Here is a 17,997-nt window from a genome sequence, read left to right as displayed (position 1 = left end):
GACAGAGAGAGAGGGAGACACAGAATCTGAAACAGGCTCCAGGCTTTGAGCTGTCAGCACAGAGCCCGATGTGGGGCTCGAACTCACAAACCATGAGATCATGACCTGAGCCGAAGCCAGACGCTTAACCGACCAAGCCACCCAGGCGCCCCAGTAATTTTTTTTTTAATTACTACTTTAGTAATTTCATGTCAGTTTTGGAAAGGGACGAGGAGAGTTGTGCTCAGTCAGTGACCTTGACACAACTGTTTTCACATTATTTCCTTCGTCTATCCATTCATTTAATCACTATGCATGGAATATCTACCATGTAAAAAATATTTTCTCTACCACACTCTTCCTAAAATAAAGGTGTTTAAGCTTCCACAAAATACAGGTTTGTTGATGAGGCGCCTGGGTGGCTCAGTCGGTTGAGCATCCGACTTTAGTTCAGTTCATGATCTCACAGTTTGTGGGTTCGAGCCCTGCGTCAGGCTCTGTGCTGACAGCTCAGAGCCTGGATCCTGCTTCAGATTCTGTGTCTCCTTCTCTATCTGACCCTCCCCTACTCATGCTGTCTCTCAAATGTTAAAAAAATTTTTTTAAAAAAATACAGGTTTGTTGGTAACAGAAATTGTCACTATTATACTAAACAAAAGTGCTAATTTTCCCCGTGGGACTGAAGAAATTAGGCGACTTATTTCAATGATACTTTCTACTTCTCCATTATACGCTGTAATACTTAATACAAACCTCAAATAAGCAAACTTATTGCTTATTGCTTAAGTTTAACTAAAACTTACCACAAGGTGGTGCTAAGAAGTTACCTTCTGAATCAAAGAATCTTCACTTTCAAAGTTATTTCAAATAACAGATTTTCTCAAATTAGTATGGATCAGTTAGAAATCTCATTTGCATATAGTACATACATTCGCCAGAAATGTCTAAATGTTAATGCATTTTTTTTAACTTGGCTTCAATTTTCAACAATTATTGCTTCCAATGTTGAACTTTAAATTATTAGCTCTTAAAAAAATGCTACTTGTCACGGTGTATGGGAGACTGATAATGAATTTCTGCGTGGGAGGCGCTTCTAAGAGGATTACTCAAAAGGGCAGTTTATTCTGTACTTATCCACTATTCCCGTGCTGAAAAGAACCTACAAGAGCAGCCCTCTCCTTCCCAAGCATTTAAATTCAAATGAGACCCTTCATTACCTGAAGCATATAGGAAATACAGAGTCTTGATCTTGAAGCAATAATTAAAAAAACCCGCCTGTCCAATATAAAAAAAAAAACAACAAGACACCAATTTCTTGGAGTTCTTCAACACAGCTTTTTAAGCACCTTTCATGCCTAACAGTCAACACAAAGGGCTAAGAGGGTTCCAAAGGAAGCCAAGGAATTAATATCACCAAAGCTTTGCTTCCCCCAGATACGAAAGCACGTGGTATGAAATAAGGAGACTCTTATCACACCAAAGGGAAAGCACACTTGTGTTGCTTAGAGAGGCAAGTTTCAGACAGGTTGTCCCGAGGTAGGTAAAGCACCACTGGTCCATGTGCTCCCATTTGTATTAATAATATCCGTTCAAGCACAGGAAACAATAAAGTAAAAACAAAAAAAAATCTATCAGGGTTTATCCTACTACTTTCAATATATACGTTAAAAGGTGCCATAGCAATGAACTGCACACTCAGAAGGCAGGGACTGAATTTGTTTCAGCTTTTCTGGATCAAATCGTCGGCAGCTCACTTTATGCTGTAGGATGTGAGATGAATGGCTGTCAGTCCAAGTGTCAGGCCGACCACGAAGACCACGGGACTGGAATCCTAAGACCCGGATCGCGGTCACAAGACTGGCGCCACCTAGATGTGTGGCTCTGAGCAAGTCACCTAACCCATGCTTTCGGCCCCCTCATCTGTGAAAGAAGCATCGGGACTAAAATAACTTCTCAAGGTCTTTCCAGTTCTGAGGTTCCTAGATTTCTCATTTTAAAACTTCTTCAAATTAACAGCTTAGAGGCCTGTGCTTACATTCAAGTTGGATGCTGTTGTTAGAATTTTCTTAGGAGTGTGGAAATACCTGACTCCCTTCTGCTACGACTGAGCCAGTAACAGCCCAGGATCTGGTGTCACACAGTCTGGCTTTGAATTCCAACTCTGCCATATACTAGCTGTGTGACCTCAGGCTCTCTGTACCTCCAATGACTTGGTTATAAAATGGGATTATTAACAGCCTGTACCACACAGGTGTGCTGTGAGGATTAAGTGAGGCTGCACCTGTTAAAAAGTACTTTGAATAGTGCCAGGCATCAGTCGGTTAAGCATCCAACTTTAGCTCAGGTCATGTTTGTGAGTTCAAGCCCCCGTGTCGGGCTCTGTGCTGACAGCTCAGAGCCTGGAGTCTGCTTCGGATTCTGCGTCTCCCCATCTCTGTGCCCCTCCCCTGCTCACACTCAATCTCTGTCTCTCAAACTGAATAAATGTTAAAAAAAATTTTTTTTAAGTGCCGGGCATAAAATTATTTGTTTTATTATCACTATGATCCTTGTTAAATAAGTGTGTCCTTTATTAACAAATGAATAATAAGCAACCTAATAACAACACATTAATAACTCATCACATCAGTTTCCCCATTTTCTTTTTTTTTTTTTCAACGTTTTATTTATTTTTTTTAGGACAGAGAGAAACAGAGCATGAACGGGGGAGGGGCAGAGAGAGAGGGAGACACAGAGTCGGAAACAGGCTCCAGGCCCTGAGCCATCAGCCCAGAGCCTGACGCGGGGCTCGAACTCCCAGACCGCGAGATCGTGACCTGGCTGAAGTCGGACACTTAACCGACTGCGCCACCCAGGCGCCCCAAGTTTCCCCATTTTCAACACTAAGAATCTTTTACTATTTTTCCCTCACTGGCTCCATGTTTGAAATCATTTTTTTTCTACAGAACCCAATTATTTTCCCATCTTTGTCACATACATCACTGCCAGTACCCTGTCAAAATCCAGTGTTTTAATATTCAATTAAAAATAAAAAAGATCCTGAGGCAGCCTTACCATAGGGAAATCAGTTCAGTTAACCGAACTAAAAAGTTAAAAATATGTACGCCAGAGACGTAAATTTGGGATCAGTGGTGTTTATGTGCTGTGTTAGGTGACGGCATGATTGGCATGATTCACGGCCTCAAAGAGTTTAGAGTTTAGCAGGACAAAAAGGCAGAGCCATGATACTAATTCAGGATAGGAGGGGGAAAGTGTGGGGGGAGAATTCTGAACAAGAAGTGATCTGAAAGCTACGTGAGGTGTAACCGTCCTCATCTTCATCCCACATACTGCCATCTTCGCACATCCCTTCTGAGAACACAGAATTAGAGCCCGCCCTTTGGGTTAAGGAACAATTTCTAGGAAGCCTATTGATAAATGCAAGCATGTTGTCTGTCAGATACGCAATTGGTCTGGTATAAGCCATCAACTGTTTTTTTTTTTTTTAAAGGTCAAGGGTCCTTCAGGTATAGAGTATAAGACAGGCAAAGTTCTACGTTAACCCCTGAGGACCAGACACAACATCAACCTGGTAAGCAAGGCAGCCGCCGGGCTGTGGAAAGGCTGCAGAAGAGCCCTACTTCACTAAGCGCTCAGGACACTCGGGACAACTGCTTCATCAGAAGCGGGGTCGCCACAGCCATTCTCACAAATGTGTGCTGCTTTGGCATCATCACTGCATGTGAAAACATGACTGCTGGGACAGTCATGACATCATCACAGCAGGAGCATTAATCATGACATAGAGGGGAGGTGGGCAGATCTTTCTTTAGCTTATTGTTGTCAGGGTCTTAATGGCCCAGGAAACTTTATACAGTAAGAAAAGCAGAATCCAGAACCCTAATCTATCAAATGAGAAAAATCATTATGAACAGATGGCTTGCAAGGGATTCCTTGGAGGGTAGTTGATTTCAGGTCATAGAGCAGAAATAATCATGATAGCACTGGAACATCCTGTTGTAACCACAAAGCAAGGATATTTCCAAAAATATCAGGGGCAGGGCTACAAGGATAAAGGGGCTGGCCACAAAGAGTTTCCACTGACCAAGGTGAAATCAGTCTGGTCCATCAAAATAGAACCTATAGGGGCGCCTGGGTGGCTCAGTCAGTTAAGCATCTGATGTCGGCTCAGGTCATAATCTTATGATTTGTGGGTTTGAGCACTGCGTTGGGCTTTGTGCTGACAGCATGAAGCCTGCTTGGGATTCCTTGTCTCTATGCTCCTCCCCCACTTGCATTCTCTCTCTCAAAATAAATAAATAAACTTAAAAAAAATTAAGATACTAACCTAGTTAAGTCTGTGAAAGGCCAGGAGTTCAAAACAACAATCAAAAAAGAATGGTACAAATTGTACGAAAGCAAATTGCGATACAAATTGATAAAGTAAGACATGCATAATTATGTGCATTGATTTCAGCAAGGTGGGAAGTGTTATTAAAATACAGGTGCTTTGTTTTTTTCTACATCTGTCTACAGGGTAGAGATATGTACTTGTTTTTACATTATTTACATTATATTTACACCGCAAGAAGAGAAACCAAGAACTCTAAGCCAGAGTGTGGTAGAAAACCAAGAAAGTGACCCACGATAAGAAATGACTGAAGAACACAGTTTGTGACAATAACAGTGAGTGAAAAGAGGGCCTGACAGTGACAGTCACACAATCGTTAAGCAGAGAGAAGATCCAGAAACATGATCTGAGATGATAAATTAGCCAAATGGCCCAAAGAACATTAGGTAGAGTCAACCCTTCATCTCATGGGTGAGAAACTTCTAGAATGCCCAACTAATTTCAAGAAAATATTCCAAAGGCATACATAAGCTTCTAATAATGTTAACAGATCTGGCCAATACATCATTATGACAGGACAATGGGTTATGTAACATGGCCAAGTGAGACTTAGGTGGTAAATCATTTCTGGGTAAGGGGGGATGGGATAGTGGTGGGGACCAGATTGAAAATAAAAACCTACCTGAAAATGAAAAAAATTTCAGCTTGATACTGAAAATTTAAAAGGTTAGACTGATTTCACCAGTCAGGTTTATCCTGATGCCTGGTAGGCAGGGTCTGACTCACCTCGGGGGAAGAAGCCAATTGGTACCATGTGCTGCCCGACAAGTGACTGATCAAAATCATATCTGTAACCTGGGGACGTTTGAAGGTGTTCTTTTACTTCTGGTGCCCTTAAAATTATGTCAACTCAGGCTATGGATCAATGTATAATAGTCCTAGGATGAGTCAAAACTAGTGTATAAATAATTACACTAGGGAAACTTACCATGTAGATCTTTCAGAATAGGTTTAAGTGGGGTAAGTCTGTAATAATGTACCTGGGTTTTTCATCTGCACTTCAAGTCACTTGACATATTCCAAAAATCAGTTCTACTAAAATTTTTAAAGTAATTCAATTTTATAACCAGTGTTTACACATTTAACAGTTGTTTAATAAGTTGAGCAATAAACAACAGGTAAAAAGTGTTCTTCTCCCTGCATAAAAGCCCATATGGTTAAAAAATCATTAGCAGTAACTTGTTAGCAAGGCTCTCACTTCTTAAACTGGTTTCTTTTCATTGTAGACTTTCATACATTCCTAGTGAAGCCACAAAGGGAAAATACGCCATGTATACATTTGAAGTGCAATTATGCCAAGAGAGTCACAAACTGTTTTTTACTTGGTGGTGTGATAACGGGTACTCTGTTTTTTTTCTAAGCTTATGTATTTATTTTGAGAGACTGAGTGAGTAGGGGAGGGGCAGAGAGAGAGAGAGAGAGAGAGAGAGAGAGAGAGAGAGGGAAAGAGAATCCCAAGCAGGCTCCACCCTGTCCGTACAGAGCCCCATACGGGGCTCACACCCACGAACCGTGAGATCATGACCTGAGCCGAAATCAAGAGTCAGATACTCAACCAACTGATTCACCCTGACGCCCTGATAATGGGTACTTAAAGCTAGTTTTCCTTTGATATTTTTTTCTGAGTTTTCCGACTGTTCCCAAGATGAGAATTTAAATTTTCTATTTTAAATAAGAAAAAAGGTAACAAACATTTCTTTGAAAAAAGAATGAGGTCACCTATCACGGAGGTGAGGATTTCCTCTGGGGCTGCTGTGCTGTCATTCAGTGTCCTGTCAGCTTGATGACACCAAGCAGACAAAGGGAGCAATGAGCTGCAGCAAGCAAGACCCGGGTCAGAAATATGAGTAAAAAGGTGAGGACCAGGCAGGAAAAGAGGAAAGCAGACACAAACAGGAAGCAAAGGCAAAACCCCAGAGGATCTTAATGCAGTTTAAACCCACATCAAGAAGACAGGAAACAAAAGACAAGTCGGCAGGGCTGAGAGAGAACTTTGCAGATCACACCAGGCCCAATGGGCTGAGGCAGCGGGATGGTAGTGCCTGGGTACCCAGGGGATCTTTCCACCTGGCTCCTGATCTATATACTCAGAACCTCTGACCTGCCTAATTTCCTGTCCAGTAATGACGATTCAGTACACTAGAAATGTTGCTGTATCCCCAGCCAGGATATATATAATGGCTGGATATGTATTTGTTCATTTCCAGCATCACTTCTAATTATCTAGTGAGAGCAAACCCATTGTACTTATTCAAGAGCTCTGCCACCTGGTTTCCAAACGCGTCTTGCCCAACAGAGCAGAATATTGGCCTCATTTGAGTGACCGTACCCTAAACCAATGAGAAAAAATGTTTTGATAAAAAACAGTAGACTAGGGGTGCCTGGGTGGCTCAGTTAGTTGAGCATTTGAAAAAACTGTAGACTAAAAAATAAAAAAACAAGAAAAAAAAAAGGAAAGAAAACAACTTTGGATATATGCCAGGAAGTAGCCGTACAGTAAGTTTATGACAGAGAAAAGTGAATAGCATTCTCCCAGGGAATGCTATTTATTGGGCAAACATTAAAGATCCTATTTAAGATCAGATCTGGTGATTGACAGGCTTATTAGGAATCTGCTGAGAATGAATAACAGTAATGGAGACTTCCATGATAAGTAACTGCCTGAATGAGAAAATAATCCGAGAAACTATACCAACATCTGCATACAAATGGCAAGAATAAGAAGGTGCCTCTTCTTTATTTACCAAGCTGTTGAAGCCACTGTTAAAACTATCACAAACACATTCGTAAATCTCAGGGCAGTTCTACATAATTTCTGTGGAAGAACAGTGACATCACTAGGAAGGAACTTAGCACACCATTTCTTCATAAGCAGCTTAACATTAACACCCCAGGGGTCCACCTCAAGAAATCAATTTAAATTTGTCCAAGATACTCCAAGAGCATGCCACAGATTTGGAGATTAGCACTATGATGCGTGGATATGATAATGACATTAACTAATGGTAGCTAGCTTTCATAGGTCACAAAATCATTCTAAACTATGAAAAATATTTGACAAGGAATGTTGGGCAACACATCTGAAAATATTCCTCACAATAAGCATTTGTGCACAGAAAGCTTTTAGAAACACGGCTGGCATAATGATATACTAGCCACACATGAGGAGGCAGGCAGAGAATTGTTTTTTCCACCCCTGATTCTTTTTTTTTTTAATTTTTTTTTTTTCAACGTTTATTTACTTTTGGGACAGAGAGAGACAGAGCATGAACGGGGGAAGGGCAGAGAGAGAGGGAGACACAGAATCGGAAACAGGCTCCAGGCTCTGAGCCATCAGCCCAGAGCCCGACGCGGGGCTCGAACTCACAGACCGCGAGATCGTGACCTGGCTGAAGTCGGACGCTTAACCGACTGCGCCACCCAGGCGCCCCTTTCCACCCCTGATTCTAAATTACAAGAATAAAAAGAAATTACGGAAAAGGCACCTAACATTTGGTCTATATTTGTGGCAGCTGTCATCTTCCAAAGAAATCTTGCAAGTACTGATCAGGGGGGAAAAGTCAAATTATATGACATAATCAAAATTCTTTTCTAGTAGGCCAGCAGTGCAATGACTTATTGTAGAAACCTTTTCCTTTGGAGAGGAAAAGAGCCAGGAAGAAGTTAATATAAACTTCTATGCAGAAGACTCTGCCAGGAAAATGACTTGTAGTGATAGAAACACAAGGCAGATGTTCTAAAAGAAATTTAAAATTTAATTAGACATGAAGTCTTCCAGCCATTACCTGTGTGTATGCAAGACAACAGCCACAAAGTGGGTTTTTAGAATCGTCTTTGTTACCATCTAAAGATAACATTTCTTCCAGGCCAGTAAGATAAAAAATGATCTGTGAGCTAGCAGAATTTAAGCAATTCCAAAAATAAGGTAAAACAATTGCTTTAAAATAATGAATGTATCTTGATTTGATGAATTTGTATCAACTCCTATGCTGCTTCTTTATCCTTATGGTGCAAGTTCTATTGAGCAAAGGTCAAAAGAAACTATCTTTATATTGGACTTTACCAGCCTATGGTAAGAATCGAAGCTAAATGATAATTTAAGAGTACCAAAATTGTAATGACCATTAAAGCTGCTCATTTGATGTATTTTGGCTATATTTGTAAAGTAGACCATAACTCAAGAATGTGGTAACATATTATGAGATTCCCTAGAAGTTTCAACTTAAATTTTCTCAGTATACTTATAGGTCTTTAATTCATTTTCTGGTTTTCTATTTTGGATTAGATTTTAAAAATTAGAAAAAGTATTTTTCAAGTTCAAGGACTGTATTTTTGTGCCAATTTAAAATATTTTGTGCTGGGGCACCTGGGTGGCTCAGTGGGTTAAGTGTCTAACTCTTGGTTTCAGCTCAGGTCATAATCTCAGTTGGTGAGTTTGAGCCCCACACTAGGCTCTGTGCTGGCAGTGGGGAGCCTGCTTGGGATTCTGTCTCCTCTATCTCTGACCTTCCCCCAATGGCATTGTCTCTCTCTCTCTCAAAATAAATAAGTAAACTTACAAAAAAAAATAAAATTTTTTGTGCCAAATTCACAACTCAATCCAATTAAAAAATTCTTCAGATTATTTTACTTAAATAAGATCCCTCTTTTAAAATAGAAATCCCAGTTCCATTTAAATCTACTTCCTAGACTTCTAGCTGTATTTTTTCCTCACCTCAATGCATGAATGCAATATATCATTCTTGGTATGTTTTTCCGGTCATAAACATCTGTTGTTTCTGGATAAAATATCTGGAAAATAAAAGAAACAATGTGTTCATTATGTTTTGCTTTTCATAGTTATTTTAAATCTCTCAGATGATGCTTTGATTGTCCTCGCTGTACTGTATTTACTTAAATTTAGAGGAACCTCTCAAATGTTGGTTCCTCTCACTCTACAGGCAAACCCAGCGCTCCACCTGGTCTCCCATCTGACAGTACGCCCCCTAGTGGGCTCAGGAGAGTGAGGGGTTCTCAGGTGGCCACTCCAAGAAGGCTGCGCCCACAGGGCTAGGTGGGCAGCTTCAGTCCACGAGGAATGGGCTGATTCAGACTCTGCTTTCTGTAGCAGAGTCATTCTGGTGAGGGACCAGAGGTACCCAGCCTAAGAAGGGTATCCATCTTACAGCATTTTATTATAACACTAAAAACCTAGCTACACAGTTGTGTAAACAAATATGCACACACACAATACACACTGATATTTTTTTCTTCTTGAAGGAATATATTTTACCGGATAGAACCTGGAGAGTATTATCAAGTGTGAAAGAAACATTAGCTATAATCCCACTTTCCAGATTGTTACTACTATTAGCATTTTGGTATATATTCTTCGGTATGGGACTTTTAGTATGTTTCTCTGATTTTTTATGTTTATGTATGCATGTGAAAACAAAACTGTAATACTATTAGCCTATTTTGACACACTTAGTAGAGCTTGACCATTTTCCATCCATTTTGTAAGAACATTCCTTTTAATGGATGTGTATGAACCTTTCATCTTTCTGAACAACAATTTAGCCAGTTCTCCATGGCTGAACTTTTTTTTGGCTCCCAATTTGTCCCTATTAAAAGTCACTGCAATGAACATCCCTGAATTTGCTGAACGCCTGATTACTTCTTTTGGATACACACCTAAATATGGAAGTACTGAATCGTTAAGTTTGAACACTGAGGCTTTTAATACACGTTTACACTACTTTTAAGCTTGAAACGAAAAGCTTGATAAGGAACAGATTTCACAATAGGGCATCAAACTTCTCTGTTCCTAAGCACCAAAAAATGGATAATTAGGCTGGAGGCTTCTAAGATTAAGATAAGCATACTAGCACTGCTGGCTTTCAGTAAATATTTTAGAAAAGGTGACATAAAAACTAAAATTAAATCATGTATCATATGGTAGCAGTAGACATTCAAGTGCAGCTTTCTATGAGACACTGAAAAAAGCTGAGAAATTAAAGAAGCAAAGTTTCCTTGGCCACAAATGTATAGCCACTCAGGGCTTCGAGCAATGGCTGTAGCCTAGGAAATTTCAAAGGTCTTTTCAACTTTCCTTTAACACATTTGCTTTTCAAGCGTTAGCCAGAAGAGGATTCCCCATTCCGAAGAACGTGACCAGGTTGAAAGTTCCACTACGGAAAAAGAAGATCATCACAACTCCCCATTCCCTTTCCTTTAAACAACCTTTTACATTTCTTTATATCTTCTACATAGAAATACATATTTATATAAATACTGTTTCAGCTCTTTTAGAAAACCTTTATGAATTGGTCTTCTTTTGACAGTAAGATGGGATCAATTTATTTAGCTCACCAGAACATTTTATTCATTACTGTATCCCCAGCACGTAGCACGGTGCTGAGCAGAGAGGAGGCACTCAGTATTGTTAAGTGAAGGCATTAATAGGAGTCAAATACATCAGCCAATACACTATTGGACTCTCATACTTGCAATGAGAGTATGTAATCACTTCATAAAAATCAGTGTTAAAACAGAATCTGCTACATGGAACTCTTATTTGGCTTAAAATTAAGGAGAACCTGGTCTAACACACACAATTGGAAAAGGTTTAAATCTAATCTATGAAACCTAACAAAATTATCCTAACTTAAATAACGGTGTCTCATACCAAAAATCCGATTTGAATTTCTTTATTAATCTGTTTACCTACCCAGTTAGTACATGCTAAATGACAATCTAGAACTATGAGTTCTGAATTCTAACTGGTGCCCAGAAGGGAACAGCATTTTAGGAGAAGGGAAAGTAATTTGATTAAAAATCAAAGAATCCATCAATATTGACTATTCTGAGATAAAATATGCTGAACTAAAACAGTTATGAGCACAGATATATTGAAAATAGGCATTCATAATTTGCATTAAGGAATCTCTTGTTTTTGTTGTGGTGCGTGTTTTGAATTTAAACCTTGACAAATAATAATAACAAAAACAACACAGGTCTTACATCAGTAACATGTCTCCTTACCTTCAAGTGGGACCACTCCTATACCATTTCTTTAAAACAGCTATACAGAATAATCAACAGAAAGGGTTGTACTATCGACACATACAAAAACCTGATGGATCCGGAGGGCATTGTGCTTACTGAAAAAGTTGATCTCCAAAGATTACCTACTTACGACTCCATTTTTAACATTCTTAAAATGACCAAACTATAGAAATGGAGAACAGATGAGTGGTTGCCAGGGGACAGAGCTAGGGAAATGAAATGACAAGTCCCACTCCTCCATGGTATCTGTATCTTAATTGTGGTAGCCACACAAATACATTCATGGAAGAAAACAGTATGGAAACACACTCACACCTGAATGCATCTAAAAATGGTGAAAAAGAAGTAAAGTCTGTAGCCTAGTTAACCAATGTGAATTTATTATCTTACTATTGTTACTAGATGTCACCAATGGGGGAAGCTGAACAAAGGATATACACAGATGTACTATTTTTGCAACTTCCTGTGGTTCTATAATTATTTCAAAATAACAAGTTCAAGAAATAACTCAACAATTTCTAACAAATGTAATTATTTCCTCATTTCCTCTACTTGTCTATTTGTCTCTCAGGCTTAAGGGCACCTGCTCTTTCAATCTAAGAAGCTCTGAATATTTGCAGAATTTTATTTGGGACAGCTATTTCAAGAGTCAGGGCTGTAACCCAGTAGCTTTTAACATTTAAAGTGAGAATATGATTTATAACAATACTTTCTAAAAATACCTTTATCGCGATAATTTAGAGAGATACAATCTAGACTAAGATAATACATTATATAAAGTACATATGGCAACACAAAAAAGGAGGTGACTATTTTAAATCAACTATCTACCTGTAAAGCTTGTTCTGACCTTGTTTCATTTATACACAGTTACACCTAGCTGCTCTCAAGTTGTATACACACTTAATTCTGAGTTCTTGTCATAGATTACTTTGTATAGGCCTTTCCATATTCCTGTTTAGTCCTCACATTTGTCATGCCTGAGGCAATAAGGCCATCTGCTCCATTAACATACCCCAGTATACCAAGTCCTTTTTCATAATGAGGAGTTTGCAATGACCCCTTTTGGCTTCCCACTTCAGGCTTACCTTGGGTAGACCAATAGACTCCATTGCTCGTAACCACTGGACTGTATTATCTGTGTGTCGAAAATGGAGGCCGGATTTCTAATGCAAGGATGGGGAGAGAGGAGAAGAAGGGACCACGTCAAAAGTGAGTCATTTGTAACAACTTTATTTCATTAGCAGGATGTTTTCCAATTGTATTTCTCCTAAAATAGAGTTATTAAATCATAAAGTAACTGGAGACACAATAAAGGAGACGAGGCTATCTCAGCAACACTGTTTATAATAGACCATTCCAATTTCCACGATTCACATATTTGAGGTAACTCTGAACTAGAATCTCAAAGACCATTTAATGTCTAGCACATGCCTAAGGATGTTTTATGAGACACGTGTGCACAAGCATGCACGCACACATACACACACACGGTGTCAAGATTTTGCCAACCACAGCTGAAAAAACTAGCAACTTTAAGAAAAACGAGATTTTTAGAGGATTAAATGTCTTTTTTCCTGGTTTCTGGTTTCAGCAAAATATTTTTTCCAATCATAAATATGATTTCTGTAGAAAACCTGGAAAACACACAAGAATACAAAGATGAAAACAAAAACTATCCCACAATTCAGAGGTATACTGTAGTATCTCTTCCTCCTATAATTATTTAAAAATTTTTAAAAATGTTTATTTATTTCTGAGAGAGAGAGAGAGAGAGAGAGAGAGAGAGAGAGAGAGAGAGAGAACATGAGCAGGGGAGGGGCAGAGAGAGAGGAAGACACCGAATCTGAAGCAAGCTCCAGGCTCTGAGCTGGCAGCACAGAGCCTAACGCGGGGCTTGAACTTGTGAACTGCGAGATCATGACCTGCGCCGAAGTCAGATGCCCAACCATCTGAGCCACCCAGGTGCCCCTCTTTCTCCTACACTTATTTAAAAAGGTTTATTTATTTGAGAAAGGGAGAGACAGCATGGGCAGGGGAGGGGTAGAGACAGAAAGTGAGAGAGAGAATCCCAAGCAGGCTCCATGCTATCAGCCCAGAGCCTGACACAGGCTCGATCTCACAAAACGTGAGATCATGACCTGAGCTGAAATTGAGAGTTGGACACTTAAATGACTGAGGCACCCAGGCACCTGTATTCCTCCTATAAGTTAATCCTAACCTTTGCCTTGTGTAAGAAGTAAACCTTCAGTGGAAATGTTTTACAAGAACTTTTTCTACCCACACAATGAGAATAGGCTTTCTAGGTCTTCCGTTTTTCTTTACAATCTTCATCAGCCACCATTTTATTTTTTTTCTGCCCAGTCTATAACTATGGTATCCTTGCCTGTATCTAATGAAGTTTTATCAGGTAATGAAATGTTGGGAGCTTTAACACTACCTTGTGTTTTTAATTAGCTAAATGAGTAGCATAATGTTATGTATTTTATTTTACATTTTAATAACTGTAATTACAGCAAATTTCATCATGTAATATTCAACAGCCGATCATCACATTCATAAAGCCTGGCTCTTCCCATCTTCTGTGACTTTCTACAGTCAAATAATTTATATATCAGAAAGTATTTTTGTTGCTGTTAGACTTTACAAAGCCTAAGTGAAATTAACATTTGATAAATGTTTATGCCTTTTTAATAGTGGCCATATTGGACTCTGTGTGGCCAGAGATTGGACTCTGGTGTGCCAAGCACTGTATGAAAATTATCTCTAATTTTCCATGAATCACTGAGTTCTACTCCTGAAGCCCAGACTATACTGTATGTCAACTAACTTGAGAATAAAAAAATAAAAAATAAAAAAAATAAAATTATCTCTAATTTTCAAAACACTCTGCAAGGCAATTATCATTTCCCAGTTTTTAGAGATGAGGAAACCTGGACCAAAAAGATGAACTATTTTGCCTAAGATCAAATTAAGTGTGTTGAAATGAGATTCAAGATGAAGTCTCCCTTAGTCTGAAAATCTTCCTTTTGCTAACATTCCCCAATGTTAGAGCATAGGAACTCATGATGGTGGGATTATTCTCTAGATGGAAAAAATCAGCACTTACTATGACATCACTAGAGGCAGGAGAGGCAAAGGGAGAGGGAAGAGGGGTGAGAGGGAAAGAGGGAGGAGGACGGGGAGAGAGAGGGAGTCTAGAGGGTGAAGGGTCAGGTGGTAGAGTCTGAGGGTGACTTAGCACAAACAACTTTTGCAGAATACAAACAGTTGTCAGACACAGCCACTCTGACCATGGAGGGAGGAGATGGGAAAAATCCACAATCATCACATCAAGATAGAGAAGAGAGGGGCATCTGGGTGGCTCAGTTGGTTGGGCATCTGATTCTTGATTTCGGTTCAAGGTCATGATCCCAGGGTCATGGGAGCAAGTTCCGTGTTGGGCCCGGCATGAAATGTGGAGCCTGGGGCGCCTGGGTGGCGCAGTCGGTTAAGCGTCCGACTTCAGCCAGGTCACGATCTCGCGGTCCGGGAGTTCGAGCCCCGTGTCGGGCTCTGGGCTGATGGCTCAGAGCCTGGAGCCTGTTTCCGACTCTGTGTCTCCCTCTCTCTCTGCCCCTCCCCCGTTCATGCTCTGTCTCTCTCTGTCCCAAAAATAAATAAACGTTGAAAAAAAAAAATTTAAAAAAAAAAAAAAAAAAAAAGAAATGTGGAGCCTGCCTGAGATTCTCTCTGTTTTCTCCCACTCTCCCCCACTCGCTTTCACCCTCTAACAACAACAAAAAAGACAGAGAAGAGGGCCCTAGGCACCACAAATTAACTCAATGTCCCACTATTCCAACTAAGATGGAACGACTGTTTTGATGGATGACAATGTAAGTCTTCATTCCATCTTTCACCTCCTACATAAAAATTACCAAAACACCAAACTGATCCTGCTTCCTGACAACACCTCAAAGGTAACTGGTCCTTGCTTCGCTAAATCCGTGTTAGCATCACCAATACAAGCCCAAATCTACACGAAGCCTCTACTTTATCCTCCTCATAGTCCCATAGGTATGCATTTTTTTTCCTTGTCCCAAGTTAAATAAACTTAATTTTATTTGCCCCTTGTTTGAAACTTGGTTTCAGGGGGGAGGGGGTCTTCACCTGGGTGGGCTTCAACAATCCAAACCATGAAACAGACACCCCCATCCATTTAGTGGTCTTACTAGCTAGGTAACCTCAGGAAAGTTACAAATCTCTTTGAACCTTGATTCCTCAGCCATAAGATGGGTATAGTATGCTTCTTTGAGCAGAGGAGATTAAATGAGAATATGCATAAAGCAGTTAGTTGTGAAGTACACCAAAAAGGCAATAAATACCAGTTTATTATAGTTATTATACGCTCTAAGACTAGACTCAAAACTTTTATTCACCTTAAGATCAGAAAAAGGTTTAGTGCTTCATGTAAGGGGCACTGAACGAAAGCGTGCTTATCTTGATCCTATTTCTACAGTAAATAAAACGGCAGATCTCAAATCCTTTATCCATTTTAAACATCTGAAGAATGCTGACTTCAGAATCCTATGGGTACATATTTAAGAAGCAAAGTTCAGTGAGTAACATGCATTAACATCTTCAAGTTACTATATTTACTTCAGTTAGAACAAAAATGGTCTTCTACACACTTAGGCTCAAAATACTCTTTAAATAAATTTTTTTAAATGTTTTAAATTTATTTTTCAGAGAGAGAGAAAGAGAGAGACAGGGTGTGAGCCAGGGAGAGGCACAGAGAAGAGAGAGACACAGAATCCCAAGCAAGCTCCAGGCTCTGAGCCGTCCAGTGCAGAGCCCGACACGGGGCTTGAACCCACAACTGTGAGATCATGACCTGAGCTGAAGTCGGACACTTAACTGATTGAGCCACCCAGGCACCCCTAGGCTCAACATAATCTTAGTCCATTATAACCACTTTCACCTGTCTCCCTTCTTTCACCAATTCTACATATTTCTATCAGACTAGGTGACAGGTCTATAGTCCTATTTAGGAAAGGATTGTTAGTGTCCATCCACCTAATTTCTTCCAGATACTGGATCAGAAAGTAAATGCTGATTTTCTACTGCTGACCTATGTCACCAGCAAATAAGGTTATTCTAGCTTAAATGGAATAGATGAGGAATTATTTAAGTCTTCTTTGGATGGTAACTTCTTACACAAGAAAATCAAAGCACTTTAGAACAAAGAGATTGCTTAAAAGCCAATAATTATTTTGATTTGCTTATTTTATGGAGAAGGAACTCTCTGTCAGGCACTGTAACAAGTACTTTGCATGGATGATCACATTATTTTCCTTACAGTATCTGTACAAAGGTTCAGACTATTATTAGTAATACCACTTTAAAGCTGAGGAAACCAAGACTCACAGAGGCAAAGTTAGTGATGAAGCCAGTCTCTGAAGTACTCTGATTTCTACAGCTTACTACTACTAACCACTGTATATGCATTTCCTACCTAAGGCTCACTTCAGTAGTCAACATCTATTATAAGTCTACAGCTATCAGTGCTGTATTTGAACAGATATTGTTTTCTGTCCTTGAACCTCATCAAGCTCAAGGAATGCCCATCTCTCTCCCCTCCTCTTTCTCTCGTCCATCCTAGCCACCTTGGGAACACCCACTGATCTTTAAAGCGCCCAACATGGAAGCCTTGGCCTCTTCGCCGTCCTACCCCTTTAGAACTGGCGCTCTCTCCTTGGTCACATCCCACTGGCCGGCCACCCAGACATCCTCTCTTCACTGCCCTCTACCCATTTCTACCACGTTTGCAGGTTGTTTTCCCTCTTGCATCCATTTAATTCTCGTCTGTGCAGGCCACTATTACCAGTCACTTGGGCTGAATTATCCCCTCATCGGACTGCCTCACCCTCATCCTCCCATTTCTTCTCCACATGGCAGCAGACTCATCTTTTTTTTAATGTTTATTTTTGAGAGAGAGACAGACAGAGACAGGGAGCAAGCAAGCAAGCGAGCAAGGGAGGGGCAGAGAGAGAGAGAGAGAGAGAGAGAGAGAGAGAGAGAGAGAGAGAATTCTAAAGCAGGCTCCAGCTCCGAGCTGTCAGCACAGAGCCGGACATGGGACTCGAACCCACGAACTGTGAGATCATAACCTGAGCCAAAGTCGGATGTTTAGTCAACTGAGCCACCCAGGCGCTGCCAGACTCATCTTTTTAAAGCCATGATGTCTCTGTTTAACATTTCAATGGCTTCCTCTGTAGTAACTTAGGATGAAATCACAGATCTTCCAGCCTGGCTGTGTGATCTGTCTCTGCCTCCATCCTGGTGTCATTTTTCACCACTGTCCCTCACCGCAGCCTTTCAGCCACTCCATTTGTCTAAGTTCTTTTCTTCCTCGAGTCTCTCAAAAACAGGTTCCTTCATCTCTGGACTGTACTCCCCACTCCCCACCCTTAAAGCTGCACATGGATGATTTTCCTCTCATTTTTCCTGCCTTAGAGTAAATAAACATCTCTTCAGAGAAGTTCATCTTCTGTCTGTGGCTACCTGTCAACAACAGTGGCTTTAATTCCTTCCTTCATATA

At 40.1% G+C, this 17,997-nt stretch overlaps 1 protein-coding gene across 2 annotated transcripts in view; it reads right to left on the bottom strand.

Moving 5' to 3' along the window:
• The window catches only part of IQGAP2 (IQ motif containing GTPase activating protein 2), a 298,358-nt gene that overhangs the window by 129,440 nt on the left and 150,921 nt on the right, over positions 1–17,997 (bottom strand). For both annotated transcript variants that reach the window (XM_047859837.1, XM_047859848.1), the window contains exons 4-5: positions 12,505–12,582; positions 9,084–9,160 (exon numbers count right to left, since the gene is read on the bottom strand). In XM_047859837.1, coding sequence (XP_047715793.1) covers positions 9,084–9,160; positions 12,505–12,582 — 155 coding nt within the window. The remainder of the gene's footprint in view (positions 1–9,083; positions 9,161–12,504; positions 12,583–17,997) is intronic.

The sequence above is a fragment of the Prionailurus viverrinus genome, chromosome A1 (genome assembly GCF_022837055.1).
Source record: "Prionailurus viverrinus isolate Anna chromosome A1, UM_Priviv_1.0, whole genome shotgun sequence".
Lineage (NCBI taxonomy): Eukaryota > Metazoa > Chordata > Mammalia > Carnivora > Felidae > Prionailurus > Prionailurus viverrinus.
This window is presented reverse-complemented; position numbering and strand designations above follow the sequence as displayed.